At 33.5% G+C, this 17,759-nt stretch overlaps 4 protein-coding genes across 6 annotated transcripts; 2 read left to right on the plus strand and 2 right to left on the minus strand.

Annotated features, from left to right (window-relative positions):
* The first annotated feature begins 136 nt into the window (after positions 1-136).
* LOC124212554 (uncharacterized) lies at positions 137-6,046 on the plus strand. The gene is made up of 3 exons (XM_046612703.2): positions 137-2,349; positions 2,507-2,640; positions 2,699-6,046. The coding sequence occupies exons 1-3, from the start codon at positions 2,077-2,079 to the stop codon at positions 2,874-2,876; spliced, it is 585 nt and encodes a 194-aa protein (XP_046468659.1). The 5' UTR covers positions 137-2,076; the 3' UTR covers positions 2,877-6,046.
* LOC124212550 (uncharacterized) lies at positions 945-9,282 on the minus strand. Of its 2 annotated transcripts, XM_069133506.1 has the most exons (7): positions 8,741-9,282; positions 8,226-8,410; positions 8,007-8,124; positions 7,496-7,846; positions 7,138-7,416; positions 6,458-6,762; positions 945-6,334 (listed from the first exon to the last, which is right to left on the minus strand). In XM_069133506.1, the coding sequence occupies exons 2-7, from the start codon at positions 8,321-8,323 to the stop codon at positions 5,470-5,472; spliced, it is 2,016 nt and encodes a 671-aa protein (XP_068989607.1). In that variant the 5' UTR covers positions 8,324-8,410; positions 8,741-9,282; the 3' UTR covers positions 945-5,469. The 2 variants fall into 2 exon arrangements, with proteins under 2 accessions (XP_068989607.1, XP_046468653.1); XM_046612697.2 differs by having other exon boundaries at positions 8,226-9,282.
* On the plus strand, positions 9,050-12,514 carry LOC124212553 (uncharacterized). Of its 2 annotated transcripts, XM_046612701.2 has the most exons (5): positions 9,050-9,163; positions 9,316-9,859; positions 9,970-10,329; positions 10,409-10,712; positions 10,800-12,514. In XM_046612701.2, exons 2-5 carry the CDS (start codon positions 9,725-9,727, stop codon positions 11,057-11,059), a joined length of 1,059 nt encoding a protein of 352 aa, XP_046468657.1. In that variant the 5' UTR covers positions 9,050-9,163; positions 9,316-9,724; the 3' UTR covers positions 11,060-12,514. The 2 variants fall into 2 exon arrangements, with proteins under 2 accessions (XP_046468657.1, XP_046468656.1); XM_046612700.2 differs by having other exon boundaries at positions 9,065-9,859.
* Dronc (Death regulator Nedd2-like caspase) lies at positions 12,161-17,293 on the minus strand. The gene is made up of 6 exons (XM_046612699.2): positions 16,872-17,293; positions 16,291-16,523; positions 15,912-16,185; positions 15,362-15,600; positions 14,921-15,185; positions 12,161-14,541 (listed from the first exon to the last, which is right to left on the minus strand). Exons 1-6 carry the CDS (start codon positions 17,007-17,009, stop codon positions 14,395-14,397), a joined length of 1,296 nt encoding a protein of 431 aa, XP_046468655.1. The 5' UTR covers positions 17,010-17,293; the 3' UTR covers positions 12,161-14,394.
* Positions 17,294-17,759: the final 466 nt, after the last annotated feature.

The following is a 17,759-nucleotide window of genomic DNA, read 5'->3' on the forward strand; positions in this document are numbered from 1 at the left end:
CACACAAATAGTTGTATTAGATTACCTACCTGACTATTGATTGAAATGTAATTTTCGGATATTCGTTTCGAATAGTATTATTTTGATTTTTCCGTTTCATTTGAAACGAAAATTGAAAAATGAGGTTCTCTTGACACAAGGCAAGCATGAAATGAACGAAGCTAACATAGAAAGATGTCTGGTCGATGTGTCTGTACATAATCATACGTATGCTGAACTTACACAATTCTGTACTCGATAATAACGTCTGAAAAATGAACTTTAATTCGTACTATTCCCATGTGTACATGTATGTGTGCATAACTATTGCTGATCGTGCTTAATGTTAACGTTTCAAAGTCTGTTATATGCTACAGATATATTAGCGCATCTAGGTAGCCATCTTTACTTTATATATAAATTATTTACGATTTTTGTATCATTCACAATTTTTCTAATCCTTTATTCCAGTGGAGGAAAACATTAAAGAGAATGCAAGAGAAATTGAAGGAAAAGAGACGTAAAGAGAACAAAACGGAAATCTATTTTAGAGTTTCATGTTCAATCAAAGTGGGCAATAACTGCTCCAGAAAATCGTTATACAGCATCGTTCTCATGCTTTGTGATATATTTTTTTATAGGAAAAATTTTAGGCTTTGAAATGTTGCATTTCATAAAACCGTAGTCCCAGCATCTAATAGATAATTAGAATATAAACATATTATATGCTCCATGGCGACTACTATGTCATAATAAAAAGGTTATTCAGAGGTTTGGAACTTTTTAACTGACTCATTTTATCAAAACTTGGTGGGCACCAATGCTTGATCAAATCGATACAACTGTTTCGGTATAATTTTCTTTCAAGAAATTAGTGCTCATCAAACTTTGATGGAACAGAAAGCTGCAAACTTTTATCGAAATCTTATAAACATATATAGCTACGATTATTTTTCATAATACAGCAATACAAGTATAATTATAAACAATAAGTCATATACCTACATTGCAGTTGTATCGTGAAGCGAAAAAAAAAAATTACGAAAAATAAATTAATAAATTTGCACGTTTAGTATAATGAATCTGAATATGGTGTTGAAGAATAGATCAACAAACAACCAAGAGATTAATTAACACGTTGAACGCCCCCGTCTGGCAAAAGAAAGCATTAATTTCTTGAAATCTATACTGTACTCAAATGTCTAATTACCACTTTTCGTTAAAAAGTCTATGTTTTGAATACACTGATTCATGAATGGTTTATGATTGGTATTGAAATTGCAGTGGGGTTGAGTTAGATGTATTTCTTTCCAAATTATCATTCTCAAAAATTTAAGCCATAGGTGCGTTTTACAGAGATATTTTACCAATGAATGATTTACCAATTTACTACGAATGTTTTGAACAATTTTCATTTATGAATAATTGTACAGACAAGCGTACATATGTTATATATGTATTATATTCTGACCTTTAATACGTTAACTGAGACCTATTTACAATCAACCTTATCGCAGCAATACGACATTGTGTAGGTCCATTCTGAAACAAAAAAATTCATTATTTATCTTATATTGAATATGCAAGGTGTAGAAAGGCTATTGCTACAGCAAATGTTTCATTGTAATGATTATTACCATTGAATTATAAATTAATTTACGATGATTATATTTAAATAATTATTATCAGGTAAATTAATTACCAGAAATAATGATGCTTACATAAAAGAAAAAAAAAATCATGAAAATGGAATCAAATGTGTTCTTATTTTTTTTCCATGCACTTAATAAAACTTCATTATAATATGTATTTACTTCTGATTGGTTGTAATCACGCGAAACAAAGAAATAAAAACGGTGTTTTCTCTCTATGATGTGAAACGTGCTTGCCTGCCAAACTTGTAGAGGCTGTCTGTACTGTCTTTGCAAATATATTAAGATCGGCTTCAAGATTGGAAACCAGTGTATGAACAAAGTTTGAATTGTTGTAGGAAAAATATTTCCAAAATCTCAATTTTTGTACAACATTTAAAAGTATCGTTTCGCAAATTATTAAATCTTCAAACCATGTAATTTAATCAAAAGATCACACATCATTATGGAGGCAATGAATTTCAAACCAGAAGGCTCTGTAATATCCATACATCCGCTAATTATTACAAAAAAAGACTCTAATCGAGTTCCAAAGATATCGGAGAGAATTTATCGGCCTGGAGTACTGGAAGGTAACTGGTTCGAAGACTCTGCACCAGTGACACCGGTGGCAAAGGACCAATGGGCTAGTTTATGTGAAACTAGTTACCGACCATACAAGACCGAACTATTGACAAGACCCAAGTTTGAGGCATGGAAGCAAAGAATATCAACTCAGGTATTTGACAGAAAAGTATTATAATTAGTTTGGAGTATTTTGTTACTAATAATGAAAAGTTATTGCTAATAATTACCCAGATATTTTTACTTTTCATCACAAGTTACTTTTACTACTAATCATTTGCAATATTGACATTCATACTGTTTGAAATAAGGGAATTGGAGCTAGACTGTTGATCGACCACCACGGAACAAAGTATCATAATAATTGGACAACGACTAATGATCTGAGTTTCAAAATATTACCACAAGGACAGGATAGGCCTTTGCGTAGAACATTTAGTGCACGGTAAATATAGCATAATAGATTTTCAATAAAAATATAGAATCATTTATTCATAACACAGATGCAAAGAATGGCTACCTGCTCAAGACTATGCTAAAGTCTATGGTAATATGACAAAATATGGGTTGGCTGAATTCATGAGACATAAATGGTTTATTGAAAATAAGCCGACACGCCCTTGGCGCACTAATTATCAAGATGATTTTCCTAATTATGAGAATGCATCATCTGTTCGGTAACTAGATTTTTTGTGGCAGTGCTTTTGCTATTTAACACTAGCATATAGATGACTTAAAAACTTGTTAATAATTTTGTAAAGTTTTCTCAAGCCGAAAGCATCTTTGAATGAGCCGGACTTGAGACACTTAGGCTTCGATCTATCAGCTCCCCATCAATCCTGTCCAATAGCGTTCAAGATCGAGAGTTCACTGCCGTACCTTCAGAATGTGTTGATTGAAGAAAAGGCAGTAGCCCAATGCTAGAGATTTGATTTGCAATTGATACTTCACTTCACTTGTTAAAAAAGACAAGAAAAACGAATATTACAAACAGATATTACTCTGTGTAATATATTTGAATATTATGCAAACATGTGTATCTTTGCTTGTGTACGTTTTTTTTATATAAAGTAATTTGATGATTTTATAGTATTCTGATTTGTTCAATACGATTTTAAGTTCAAGTTGGATAAAATGTCTTGGTGTTAGAACGCATATGAATAAAATTTTAAATTTTCACATTACATAGAGTAGCATAGTCAAGCTGTGAGTTTGTGTTACCCTGTTACTGAATGAATACGAGGATGCATAAACTCAACAAGATGAAAAAAAAATTGCCATGGGACAAAATCTATTTATCCAACCATATATAATACCAGTTATAATGGAAGGGTGTCAAGAAGAAATGAAAATGATGTTGGAGTGAATTAAAATATCACCATCAATTTATTTTTTACTTGAAATTATTAAGTATTAGGGTGGTAATCAAAAAAAAATTGTATTAATATACTTATCATGCTCTATAGAATTTTGATACAAACTTACATGGTGAAATGAGAAGTAAATGGTTTGTTCAAAGTGTAAATAGTCCTAGCTGGCAAACAACATACCAGATTCAATTTCCGATTCGAGATACAGGAGTTTCTGACAAAATTAACATAGAACTTGTGTATTTATTGTTATTTCTAAACGGTTGACTTTTTAACAGTAAATCACCAGCTCCGTAATGCTTAGAACAAGTTTTTCGTCATATAGGAATGAAACGATCCAATATGTGAAAGTGCAGAAGCTTTGTAAGAAGAAAAGAAAGTGGTTGCTCAAAAACGATGAGTGACCCTCAGAAATCAAATCATTGTTTAAAAAAAAACGTGGAAAATTGAAACCATTCTATTGTTTTATTCACTTTTATATTGAATGCATTCAACGGGTTTAACAAAAAGCATTTTTCGTTTAACAAATACACCATAGGTAAAGTGTTCTGTACAAAATCATGATTAAATTACGTATTGATGTATGTATGTATGTAATATAGATCCATTTTATAAAATATATGAAATATTGACGAAACTCTACCATTCGAATTTTTCAGATAGCACAGTACAAATTTACTTCACTGAGTTCACTTACTATAGGTGCTAACTGAAAAATTTTATTTCACTTACATTGGCAAAAAAGGTGTATGTAATATGTATAGTATGTGAACAAAATTTGTTTACCGCAGTCTTATTGGTTTACAGTTCATTAAATTAACTATTTGGAAGCTCTGTGATAGTGACTGTTGAAAATAGAAATAGAGAATAGTATATTGGTACTGGCAGTACTATTTTAATTGCAATTCTGCTGTTGATAATGATATCAAAACGAAAAAACATGGAAAAACCATTACCCATTGGCAAATATCAATCGCAATTACACAATGAATTCTTACACATCTTGATTACCAGCAAATAAGGTGTTTGAGCAATATTACTGAAAATTATGTGCAATTTTGTACCAAGATAATTGGTGGTCTTTACGAAATAATGATTATACTACTAAGTAATTATATCACAAGTTGAAAAATATAACACAAATGCGACTTGAACAAATTCTTAACACAGCATAGTGTAACGCTTTTATACCTTAGATTACATTTTTTTTTTTCCAGAATTTGTAAGCTTACTAAATATCAAAAAGTTTTTTTACAAATTAGTTTTCGTGACGAGCATTGCAAAAATCAATAGGTATAATTTTTAATATCAAAAGTCCCGTAAGAGTTGTAAAATTCAAAGTCTTATGTGTATACCAATATGTAGATGAAACAGCATTCTCCTGTTTCGCTAAGAGCTTCGTCATTGATTGAAATTGAGACACTTTTCATAAATGTGAAAAAAAATTGAATCAATTCAACAACACTAAAGTCAAGTATACTATTACTAATAGCAACCAAACAATCACATTCAAGAAAGTGAATCTGTGACCTAAAAGTTAATTTAAAAAAAAACTAAACAATGTAACTAGTCACTTCATACTAATTGTAATTAGAGATGAAAACTATTGGAACTTTTTTTTGTAATTCACTGAGATACTGAAATCTGTTCTGATGCTTCTACTTCGTTTAGGTAGTCTGAGAAATGAGTTTCTACCAGCCTGTTTCAGTGTTGACCAATGTCAGCAAACCGCAATGACTGACGAACAGTTAAAATATATAAAGTAAGAGTTGTGGGAAAAGAGACAAGTTTATCTATCGAAAATCCCCAATTATTTTGTTGAATTGAACATTTCTGCACATGCTAAAAAAAACAAATTAATTATAGTCCAATTGAGAGCCTATTTTCAATAATGCTAAGCAATGTTAACGTAGAAGTGTAGTGCACAAGACTACCATATTAAATATTAAAGAACCGCATAGTAAGGCAGGTAGCCAGACTGGACTAGTTAGAACAGTGGTGTGAATAGTTTGCATCGGTACATCTTGGATATGGTTATGATTATTACTATTATTATTGTTGTTGTTATGATTTCCATTTGCCACAGAAGGGTGATTTTGAAAAAGATTACTGGTATGAAAATTTTGAGACGGGCCACTGTTCCGAATTAAGTTTGTATCTTGCGGTATTTTTGGAAACTGAGAAAAGACAGGACTGTCAGGTCTTTGAAATGAAAATGCAGAATCTTGACGGCAGCAGGACGTGATTGAATTGATGCTGTTATGCCTCGACATGTGGCAACACTGCGTCATATCTGAGACAGCAGAATAACGATCTAAATCATTGTATATAGAAGGTTCTCTGGATGGGACAAAATTTGAGCCTGTCGAACCAAATCCAGAACTTTGACTAGACGACCTAGATAGTGTTGCGGCATTCATACCTGCCTGCCAATAACCACCGGCTACCCAAGACGTTTGTGTAACGGATTTAAGTTTTGGGGGACTTAGGAAAAATTTTCTGTTTGGTGATCTGTTCATTTTACTAAATAAATCGGGACTTGGACTATCATAGACTTTAGTTTGAAATATTTTCGGAGTTTTAGATAATTGTTTGCGATCACTATTACTCAATGAGAGAGAACTCAATGTGCTTAGGCTTTCGTTGAGAGAATTTTTGTCGTCCAGAGATTTAATTGAAGAACCATTCAAATTTGATGTACTTGAATACTGCTGCGTACGATAAATTTTACTGGATGATGTTTTTCCTATGGAGTCGTGTCGGAACGTCCTGCAAAAATTTAATGTCAAAAGTTTTTACTCCGAAGGTAACAATCCGTAAAATGTAATATCATTTCAAGTGTAGTAATTCTAAAAGCATATTCTATTAAATATGACTAGAAACACAACGTACGCTGAGTCTTGCATAAATATAGTTGGCTTGATGGGCATTGGCGTTTCAACAGACACAGGTGTCATCAATAAATTTGTAATATTAACAGGTGATCGGCACTGTTTAATATCTACATTTTCATTTTTAGTACATTTTTCTTCGACAAATGGTGTCATCCTTGCAGCAGTTGTTCCGACACATTCTGGTTGGATCTTTTTACTGTTAGGTGATTCCAGTTTCTTCAAAGCAACATTCGATTTCACTGGAACAGTGAACGAACTAGATCTCAAATTCATGAGACCAATTATCACAGTTAATCCCATTATCTGTAAATTTAAATGACTGATTTTTGGTCGATCTCAAAAAATCTAACGTCTTCTGTTTCAAGAAGATTTTTTAGGATCACATCACAATACGCTGAGTAAATATACTATATTTACATAAAAATAAGGCAAAGCCATATACATGTTTTAGCTTTCAGAATATGGCTACATCTTCAATACATTGCAAAATATGAAGTGTTAAAGTTTGTTTTTTCAAATAATGAATATTTAGCACAGTAAATCATACAACTAATTGTAATTCGTTAGTTAATTAGAAGTAGAAAATTATCAGGACATGAAAAATAACTGAATCAGTTCAAACAGAAGGTTATTTTACATATACTATGCAAGATATAGTGAAATCAAAGATCAACTTACCACATGAAATTGCGTGATATATTCTACAGTAAAATATTCATTTTTTAAATGAATTTTCAACAGTTTTAGTTCTGAAAAGGGCATTAAAATGATAATAAAAATCCAAAAAAATGCTATCAGCGTATCCAAGTGTTGTTTATTGGCAGGAGTTGTAATGCAAGCACCCAACTGCAGCAACAGTCCTGCAATTGGAAGCGGCCAAAAGGTGGCGTCGAATAACATTGCTGAATTCAATATTGTTAAAAGAATTCGGAATACACGTTCCCATTTTCTTGCATTCTGGAAAGTGGTGAAATATGTGAATTAATGAATATCAATCGATAAACACTTCAATACACAGAAATCAATGTTTTCTTACATTGATGATATGCTGAATAGGTTTATTCTTGAAAAATGCCATCTTATATTGTAAAAGCCACAATGCCTGTTTACTTAGAACACCTTCAACAACTTTGGAACACTTTTGGCATAACTTGTACTTTTCCTCCAATTTATGTTTCAATACCGCAAGTTCATGGTCGTATTTTTTATTGGAAGAAGGTTCGAAATTAGCTAGATGTAACATTTTAATCTCTTCATTTCTGTTACATCTTGAACAAAGACTACTTTTTTTTGAAGATTCCTTCTGAGTAGACAACTCGCAATATCTTACTGAGTTCTTCGTCAGACCTTTGTGTTGTTCAGGTATATCGTAATTGTAGTCACCATTCTGCAAATGAGATGCAGAGCAATATTTCAATGAGATATAGGAAAAAGTTCCATATAACACAAACTGCAAGTGCAAGTTGCAAAAATTCAATTCAAACTTCACACAAAATAAATTGCTAAATAAAGAGATATCAAAATTTCAGACACGCGCATGATTTTACCTCTGTAAATCCATTGTGCTGCTCACAAAATGGACATAGCCACCAATCTCTCTGTTGCCTACAAATTTTCGAATCATTGTTGCAAAACCAGCAGTTTACTTTAACAGGCCACCTATTTCTGAAATGATGAAAAACATAAATAAATGAATTTCAATTATTGTCACAAGGGGTTTCATATCACCTATTACTAGGTATTAAGACAAATTAAACCAGACTCACTTCAACTTTTGAATGACGGTGAGGCAAGTGATAATCAGTGTAAAAAAGACGCCAGCAAAAGACGTTAAATTAAGTACAAAATAATCATCTAAATACATTTTTATTTTATGTATTCAATACCGTTTATTTTTTTTTTTATTTTTTTTAATTTATTTTTGCAGACTCCCTGGGTTCAATGTCGCAAGCTCGAAATTCAATGCAGTTGTTGAGTTAGAAAAAAAACTGAAAACCTCTGGATACGATTAGACGAGTAAAATCGGTGCTAAGTATATCCCATATCTCCCGCCAAGAAGCTATCGCGTAACGTATCTCGCGATTTGGTGGCAGCTACAGGCGCTATTTATATACACCCATAGAACACATGGAATGAATTTTAGACACCTGAAATATGCGGAATCTAATTCTTCAACAAAAACTTAGCTTCATCATATACTTTAGAGTGTGATGTTTAACTTGAATTGATCAAAGAATTTTCTGTTCGCGGAAATATAAGTCTTATGGCGGACACGTCTTACGTTATATGGTTCACGCATTCTTTTCACTAATGGCTTTATAACCTATCATGTAGCACTAGTTAATCATTGATATTGGTGATAGTTTACTGATTTTCATTCGTCGAAATTTTCTTCCAACAATTTGTTTGAACTTCGAAGATCAGTAGAATACACTGTTACATTTTTACTTTCGCGTTAAATCAATTTGTACGGTTTTCCCGACGGTGATACTGTAGCAATCTTACTCTCACGTGTGCGATGCCGAATTTTTTTTTTTTTTGACCAACCAACATGTAACCCCTCTTTCGCAATACCGTCAGTTATCACACCGGTGTATTCTTAACGAGTATTCTAACCTTTCTTGCGTGAAAATCTAAATCTGTCTCGCGATCAAAGGCGCTTTACTCCGTGGCGGTGAAGGGTTGGATTTTGCACGTACGCGTGGTGCGAAATAGCAAATGATATTTCAATTAAATTCTTGAATCTTATACGGATTTTGATGTTGAAACCGGCAGAGATGACGTTCTGCTAGGTTTCACACTTCCGAAGCGGTAAATTGGAGCCACTGTACAGCATTTTATTACATTTTATTTCAGCGGCATGGTCGCGCGATTCTCGGGCAGAAATGGTGCTTTATGATTGGCCACCACTGACATACATATGTGTATACCTATACTAACTGGATAGCCGATTGCTTGTGTGCAAAGGCTTAGGAACGGCTTAGGTGCCGAACTGACGTTTCCTCTGAGTGACATGAGTACCAAAGGTGCTTCAGCGTCGCTGGATTAAAGATCGAAGGATACTAAAAAATCCACAATGTAACAGTTTATTCAAACTGTCGTTAATAGTTAATTAAGTAATGCTACGTGTTGTATGTACTATGTGCAATATATGCGTCTGTAAAGCGACTCGCATAAAAATGAACCTAAACATTAAGCGAACGTACGACTGAACCAAGAGATAAACTTATAAACTGATATATGTATACCTAATTGACAATGAGAGATGCGGACCAAAGGTCTACTCTTCTTTCTCATTTGCATTGTCGGCAGTAGTATTCTTTTCGTCGCTCTCAGTAATCAGCGACCATCGATACAAACTTTAGTCACCGAAACACACAAACAACTACGAAGTTTTCAGGTAGGCAAAAATTGCGATAGCCTGGTAAGTTTTAATGAATATCATTGTAAACAGTAACTGTGATTCAATCGTTTGTTCATCATATTCAAACATGATTTTATTAATCCCAGGAAAACTTGAAAGATGTGGAAGAAAAACGGCTGGTTACTGATTCAAAGTATCTTGTATTGCTTGGCTTGGACCATGAAATCAACACTACTCCAATTGTGCCCAGTCAAAACGTAACCATTGTTACACTGCTGCGTCCTGGTAGCGAGCAGCAAATATATGGTTTCGTCAAAAATGTTACCCACTTTTTGCCAAATTACAATATCGTGATATACAGTGTTGGACTGAATGATGAGGTATTACTGAATGCTAAGTCAACTTGCAACAGCAGCAAGTGTAGCGTAGTCCAGTTTGATTTGAGCCCTTACCCCGCTCATACAGAAGACGATAGATTGCACGTTTACAGGCCTTTGGTTATACAGGTGAAAATATTTTACCCTCTTAATTCCGTGAACCTTTCTTTATTTTCAACGTTAATTAACTTACTCGTCTTATTTCTAGACAGCCCTAAATACACTTGGAAATATATTTTACATGGATTCAAATGTGCGTTTGACTTCGTCCGAGATATCAGCGTATTTGTTTCCAAAATATGGGTTTCTCACATGGCCAACAAAACACGCAACAAGTTCCTTGACCCATCCAAAGATGTACGAGTATTTTCATGCCTCTGCTGAAAGCTTCTTTTTCCTACCTTTGATAAGGGCTTCGTACTTAGTTATTAGTAACACCAAAAAAATAAGGGAAAATGTGATGTTACCATGGGTACAGTGTGCTTTAACAAGGGACTGCATATGCCCCATAGGTCTGTATTATATAAATAATTCTTTGTGGTGCAGAAGTTAATGTCTGATTTCTCAGTGCAATTAAACACGTTCTTTCCATCTTCTAGGTGCTCAATCAGCGGGCTGTAGATTCAATAAAAAGCCCCAGTATCGTTACTCCGGTTGTCACGCGTACGACACATCAGCATTGAACATAGTGCTTGGGCTTTATTTTAAATTTGATGATACTTGTTACATCCATCAAAGTAAAAAGACTTTTTTCAACACAATCCAATCAGAAGAAGTCATAGAGGAATATTTGGCGATAACAAAACAGAACAATGTTACAGAAAGTAATATCAAAAACTTCATTTCTACCGAGCATTAACATATTTTTCAATTCACATCATAATTCAACTTTTAATGAATATTGTACAACTTCTATGCAATTTCAGCAAAAATTCTGTGCTTTTGTCCATTAGCATTATACATTCAAAATGAAAATTGACAGTGGTCTCAAAATAAATATTTAATGAGTTTTCTACTATCATTTTCGATTCTGCAATTTCTCAAGAGCATATAAAGAAGTTTAGTAAGGATCTGTACGTACAAGTTCTGAAGAAACCTCAGGATTGGTTTGATGGGAAAAAAACTATATTTTTAACTTCTTGGTAAAAAAATTTATTTGATTTACATATATTTTCATCAATATACAGTTTTACTGCATACTGGAAGAGTATTATAACTATAATTCGAAATTCATTATTTAGGGGAATATCAATAAAACTCTCTTACATGGCCATAATTGCAACGTTTTATACTGTTTCTGAATGCTGAAATGAATCAAAGTTTAATCACATTATGTGATATTTATATATTTTGGAGGTATCCAGGTCATTTCATACGTATCTACGATTTGGATTACTTTTGAAGGTGTTATGTGGTGTTACGTAGCCAATTTAAGAGTTCTTATAAGGATTCATCTCACTCTTTTGTAAAACGTTGATTCGATTTGAAATTTCTTTTCATGTGTCTATACTGATTTTAGGAAGTGTGTTCTGGTTAGTTAGGGCTGATAAATGATTATGTGAATCAATAATCGAATAATTTGCAAAATATAACTTAAAAGCCTGTCTTGCAGAGTTAAAAAGATGAAAAATGGGCACTATATTTATTTAGCCCTGTCTGACCAGAACGCACTCTCCAACAATAGCAGGATTATTTTACGAGAAATTGATTAATGTCAATCAACCCGACATGGGAGGAAGTTTATAAAAACAGATTTTTGGAATGTTAGTGGACAGGCAAACCTGTTACGATATATTTAAGATATATATGGAGTATTCCACGTCAAATGAACCTCGATCTGCCCGTTGATCTCTTCGATTTCCCTCACGATTTTCTATATGATTGTTTCAACTCAAGGCACCACATTTTTTGTCAAAATTCTTGCAATTGAATTAATTCAGCTACAATTTTTGAAACGACCGTTTTTATCAACATATTGAATAAATCTGAAACAATTCTGAAAAATCCTGTTTCATATGTCAGAACTTTTCACCCTCAAGCCGGAGTATGTCGGTGTCCTCTTCATATTTTTTCGAGCTTCTTTCGAAAGATACATTTTCAAAAGTAAAAAGCAAGAGTCAATTTACTACGAGTGATTGCTCATTTTTATATGTAACACTGGATTTTTAAGAATTTTCAAATATTTTTCCGAAGATATTTTTATTCCTCAAGACGTAAAAATTGCAAATAATTAATTAGTTTGGGAATATCTGAAAAAATTCTCAAAAATCTGGTGCTGCATCTGAAAATGTTGGCATAACCACCATTTAAATTATTTTTGTTGAAAAAAGCTCAAAGAAAATATGAAGGGAATGCCAGCTCACTCCAGTTCAAGGCTCAAAACATTTAATATGGCACATGATTTGTCAGAATTATTTGAGATTTTTTAATTGTATCGATCAATATGGTCGTTTTCAAAAACTGTAGCTATTTGAAATTGATTCGAAATATTTCGAAAATAACAAGCAGATTTGGGTTGATTATGACCCAACTTTAAACTTTCCGTTTGCAAATTCGTTTCGAGCTGAAATAATAACAATAACAATAGTAATAATAATAATAATGTCATTATCTTATTCGAACTTTGGAAGCACAATGTCAAATTCGTGGTAAGTAACTGAAAAAACCCTGAGGTACCGTACATGAAAATCAGACAAGTTCTGGGTTTTGGACTCCCATGTTTGACCTGCAGCTAAAAAGTAGAGTTTTTTCGAAACTGACCTTAGATTCATGACCAGTGAGCATAAAATGCATTTTTTTGCGAGCCACTGGTATAGCAACCAAAGTGTACTAGAACAATATTGTGTGTCGTTAACTGAACTTCGGTTTATTTTGATACCTATACCAGCAGCTCGCCAAAGAATGCCTAAAATGTAATACCAATTTTTATCAAACTCTGTTCATCCATTCTCTAAATATTATCATTTTTATTTAATTATTCGTTATTTTTTTATGCAAATAATTTGAAAAGTACTGATCCAATCAAAGCTAAAATCTAAACAGTTCTAAGTTTGGAAAAGTCGCGTTGATTGAGACCAAATTCACTAAAATCCGACAACTTGTTCGTCGGACAGAAAAATTGATCATTTACGTACATACATACACACACGGACATCCATCCGAAAATAGTCGGAAGTGAGTCTGTGGACCTTAAATCGTCGAGATGTAATGAAAACTGAGCTCTTTATTTTCGAAGTGATTACAATAACTTCCTTTATTCTCTTAAAACAGAGAAACGGGAAGTTGAAACTTGGTGCCTTCGAGATTCAAGACAATCATGTAAAAGATGGCGAAGTAAATCAAAGAGGTCAAGGGTTAGACCCAGGCAGATTTGACATGGAATGCCCCATATATATATATATATTTATGTGTATATAGTATTAAGTATATCCATGTGGATAATATTTTATACATGTATATATAAATTATATAAAAATTCTATAGTAACAAATATAAATTCTGCTATGTAGTATACAGATCGGTGAACTGTGCTGTGTGACAGTACTATGCACAGACCAAAGACGGTCGTCTTGATCTTTTAAGATGTTTCATTTTAATCGTGAAGCTGTTACACGAACTGATGACAGTAAGCAGCAATAATATTGTTTTCTTAATCTCTGAATAACTCACGAATTTTTATAAAGTATGAGCGACAATCGCAATGGTAATGAACTTCTATCACAATTTTGATATTTCTGATAGAAATCAGTTTTTAATAATCAAGTATTTCATTGAAATACTGAAATATATGTAGATCTTACTCGTTTAACCTCATATTAAAACTAAGTTGAAACAGACAAGCATACCATGTTGATCAACGTACATATTGATTAACGTGTGTAAGCGCACAATTGTACCAAACATAACATACAATAATTAATCAAAGTCGAGGCTTAAAAATTCTTTCGATTCCACTTAACTTGATGAATGCCAAATATGAAGAGAAACTTTGATCGATTTTTTGCATGGAACTGGTTAAATCAACTTTCTACTTCACATTCATTTATCACTTTTTCGACGGGATGCAGCACTACATTGTAAATTAGATTATAAATGCATTTTTTAAACCTCAATAACAATGATTAGAATACTGTGATCACAGGTATTAATAATTAGTAATTATAATGCAGCAATAACAATATTGAAATGAACTATTCAAACCCTGTTGGAGTATTGGGTATCAGCCGAAGTCTTAAAATATCCAGGATTCAAGTAGCATTTTTTTGTGAATCCGTACATAGCAGTATTTGGCGTTTGCACTTCTTTACCAGCAGCATGCATGTAGCCAAGTCTTTCGTCAGTCTGCGAAGAAAAAATAATTAATTAGAATGGAGTCTGTAGTTCGAGCAGCTACTGAAATTCCGTTGCTAGCATAGGGCAATTATTGTCCACTATGCATGTCAATGTACATGGGAATAATACAAGTACGAGTCAAGAAAGGCAGTGTTAGTCAGTTACAAGAGTGGAGGAATTAGTATTCCTGTTACCAGGTTTGTCCAATACTTTAGCAGAAGTTACGTGCATACTGTACATAGTTTCAAGTGTCTGACTATTACTGCCTGGTGAGTGCATTTTTCGAACATTACTGTACCTCATACTTGGCGCACTAGCTTGTGTCTCTTAGGACAGTCTTAATATCGAACAGATATAACTAGAAATGAAGAAATTCAGCAACACCTACTATTTGAAACAATCTGAGCAAGTCTGTATCATGGGCATGGTTCATCACGACTTCACAAAAGGCCTGGATGAACCAGCTTCCATTTAGCGTATCCCGGTAAGACGCAAAGCCAGGCAAAGTAGAAAAAGCAACAAGCATATCCGAATATTCTCGGGATCCTATCGGTTGTGCAGATGGATTTTCTGGTGTCATCTGACTCGTATCTATTTCATGTCTGCTGATGCCTACTTCGTCCGATTCCACCATGCGCTGTTCTTTTTGCCCCCTGAAAAATATTGATTGTGAGTACAAGAAAATCATATTTCATTTATACATGGATAAGAAGTATGTCACTGTTCCTTGAACATTGCTTGTAAAAAATCTAAGCATGATTGTATTATAACCATTAGTTAATTAAGTATTATTTAAAGTAATAGAATCATTTTCAAGTAAAATAAATACCTGCAAGTCTGAAAAATGAAAATTTTTGGTTTTTTAGACATGTTTGGACATGCTCGTGTAGTGAAAAATTCAAAAATCTCAAATGCAGTTATCATTTTATTGTCTGTTCCGCATACTACACTTTCCGAACGATGGTCTTCGACATGTTCATTACCGTGGCTCATAATTATAAGAAACATTGAATGAACATGACGTAAGTCCGGTCTCATGGCGAATGCTGAAAGTTCTTCTAGCATTTTCTGCAATTTTATTGTTTAATTCAAAACATGAATGGGAAAAATTATGCAGTAAAAAATATAAGATTTCAGAGATAAAAAGAATGAAGTCTTTAAATGAATGTCCTTAATAAATACTCCATGGCGTAATCAGTAACATAATCACTTTGATTAAGGTTGAAGTTCTTAATGTTATTCTACGAGTTTACATTGAATCATTCTTGGTCAAGTACGAACTATTTTATTCAGCCACATTTTCATTTAATCACGTCTTTACTACCCATTCTTACTACAAATATCAAATATGTACTAATCTGATAATGTTAGTAACTTACCTCTCGTGTCAAGTTTTGCCGAACTATAACTTGAAAACCCATTTGTTCAAACAATTCTTTTAAATTGTCCTCGTCGTGTTTGGCAGCAGCCCTTTCCTTGGCTCCTTCAGTGAACAATATGTTATTGATAATCAAGACCAAGCCACGAGGGTTACTAAACATGGCATAATTCAAAATATTATTATTCTTTGTCTCCGTTAACTTAGTTGATTTCTTCACACGAATTCTTAGAGGTTCTTCGACATGTTGAAGCTTCCTATAATAGTCATCTTCCCTATGCCAGTAGAGAAAATGGAAATAATTATGTATAATATCATAAGGGTAATGTTTTTCCTGATACATTTCATATACTCCACTCCTTAGTCCAAGTTGTACTTACTCAAAAAATTCGTTTCGGATTACTTGGTTATTCAGAGGGTCAACAATATTCCTATTAATTTCGGGAATTGTTTCTTCACTTTTATTGTCAACTTCATTTGGTTTTAGTAAATTTGCTAAATCATTGCGATTCACTTCTCGTAAACATTGAACAAAACTGTCGAATGCTCTAGGACCACGTGACTCTATAGTCAAATATATTTCGCGATTATTATCCATGTCATCCAAGCGTTTCTAAGCATTAGAAATACACAGAAATAATACATTTAACAAGTAGACAAATCATAGACTAAGGGCGTGTTCGGAAATTGACTGAAAGTACTGTCAGTACTGAAAATGGTATAGTCCAAGTGACGTATACTGTAGATTTTCAGTATAAATGTAAATGGAACGAGATACATGGAAACGTTTCTACAGATGAATCATTCAAGCAAAAAATAAAAACATATTTCAGTGCTTTCTCTCAGAAAATACATGGTGTAATTGGAAACAAAAGAGAGAGAAGTGAATAATACACAGGGTAAAATTATTAATGTGATATGCAAAGGAGAATAGCATACGTATCTTGTGTCGCATTCTTACCTGCCACTTCTGAATCTTTTTATAGTTTTCGCCATAAATTTTGTGTTGCAGTAGCAATGGAAATATTTCACGCCAATCTATTTCCTCAACTAGTTTGCCCAAATTTTTTCTTAATTTTTTACGGTCCTCTTCGTTCATTGCGAAAAGAAATGTTTGTAACACCAGAGATGAGTAGGGAGATCTCCAACGCTCGGCTTTTCGTGATACCAGCTAGGTTAGAGCGTCGACGTGACACCCAGGAGGCCACGCACCGAAGGTGGCCCAGAATCGTGTATATGTAGATATACTCGGTCGCTCGAGCAAGTGGTTGCCAATCGCATCCTTATCCCCGCTCGCACAGATGTTTCCAGGAATGCAAGAATTGGGATAAAATCAGTGTGAATTTTTTCAGAATTTTAAAAGAAGCTTTTGCGGAATTGGTTTTACAATTTTTTTCTGTTTCAGTGGTGGCTAAAGAAATCTGCAAAAAATTCCGACACTGTTTCAAGTCGATTGAAACCGTGGTTGCAACATCATACTAAAGAATTATCAAAATCGAAGAGGGTGAGGTACATGGGTTGCAAATTTGACGCGGAATGCCCCATATACAATGTATATCTATTAAGATGGTCGTTAAACGGATTTTTTACGTTAATGGCTTCGAATATAAAAAAACATCTCTAATTTTTTCAGATTTTTATTTCGAGCTCTTAGTGGCCTTATGTGATTTTCTTTTTAATTAGAAAAAAAGGTAATTTTATGATTTCCGGAATCTCGCCTATTGACAGTGGTCTCAGATAGGAAATATCCTCAGGATTAGGGAAAAAATAATTAAAGAAATCCCACCCACACCACAGCTACGTCCGTGATCGCGCGTTTGCTCGGTATGTTTATGGAGCTTGCTTGGAA

This window comes from Neodiprion pinetum, chromosome 2 (assembly GCF_021155775.2).
Source record: "Neodiprion pinetum isolate iyNeoPine1 chromosome 2, iyNeoPine1.2, whole genome shotgun sequence".
Taxonomy (NCBI): domain Eukaryota; kingdom Metazoa; phylum Arthropoda; class Insecta; order Hymenoptera; family Diprionidae; genus Neodiprion; species Neodiprion pinetum.

Bases quoted from the DNA above. Each gene is read 5' to 3' on its own strand.
- Dronc (XM_046612699.2), bottom strand. From the start codon at position 17,009: ATGAACGAAGAGGACCGTAAAAAATTAAGAAAAAATTTGGGCAAACTA. The intron at 16,524-16,871 runs GTAAGAATGCGA...TCTAATGCTTAG, and splicing joins AAAAGATTCAGAAGTGGCAG to AAACGCTTGGATGACATGGA. The intron at 16,186-16,290 runs GTAAGTACAACT...CTACTGGCATAG, and splicing joins ATCCGAAACGAATTTTTTGA to GGAAGATGACTATTATAGGA.
- LOC124212553 (XM_046612701.2), top strand. From the start codon at position 9,725: ATGCGGACCAAAGGTCTACTCTTCTTTCTCATTTGCATTGTCGGCAGT. The intron at 9,860-9,969 runs GTAGGCAAAAAT...TATTAATCCCAG, and splicing joins AACAACTACGAAGTTTTCAG to GAAAACTTGAAAGATGTGGA. The intron at 10,713-10,799 runs GTCTGTATTATA...TCCATCTTCTAG, and splicing joins GGACTGCATATGCCCCATAG to GTGCTCAATCAGCGGGCTGT.
- LOC124212554 (XM_046612703.2), top strand. From the start codon at position 2,077: ATGGAGGCAATGAATTTCAAACCAGAAGGCTCTGTAATATCCATACAT. The intron at 2,350-2,506 runs GTATTTGACAGA...GTTTGAAATAAG, and splicing joins AGCAAAGAATATCAACTCAG to GGAATTGGAGCTAGACTGTT. The intron at 2,641-2,698 runs GTAAATATAGCA...TTCATAACACAG, and splicing joins CGTAGAACATTTAGTGCACG to ATGCAAAGAATGGCTACCTG.
- LOC124212550 (XM_069133506.1), bottom strand. From the start codon at position 8,323: ATGTATTTAGATGATTATTTTGTACTTAATTTAACGTCTTTTGCTGGC. The intron at 7,847-8,006 runs GTAAAATCATGC...TCTCATTTGCAG, and splicing joins AGCACAATGGATTTACAGAG to AATGGTGACTACAATTACGA. The intron at 7,417-7,495 runs GTAAGAAAACAT...ACCACTTTCCAG, and splicing joins CTATTCAGCATATCATCAAT to AATGCAAGAAAATGGGAACG.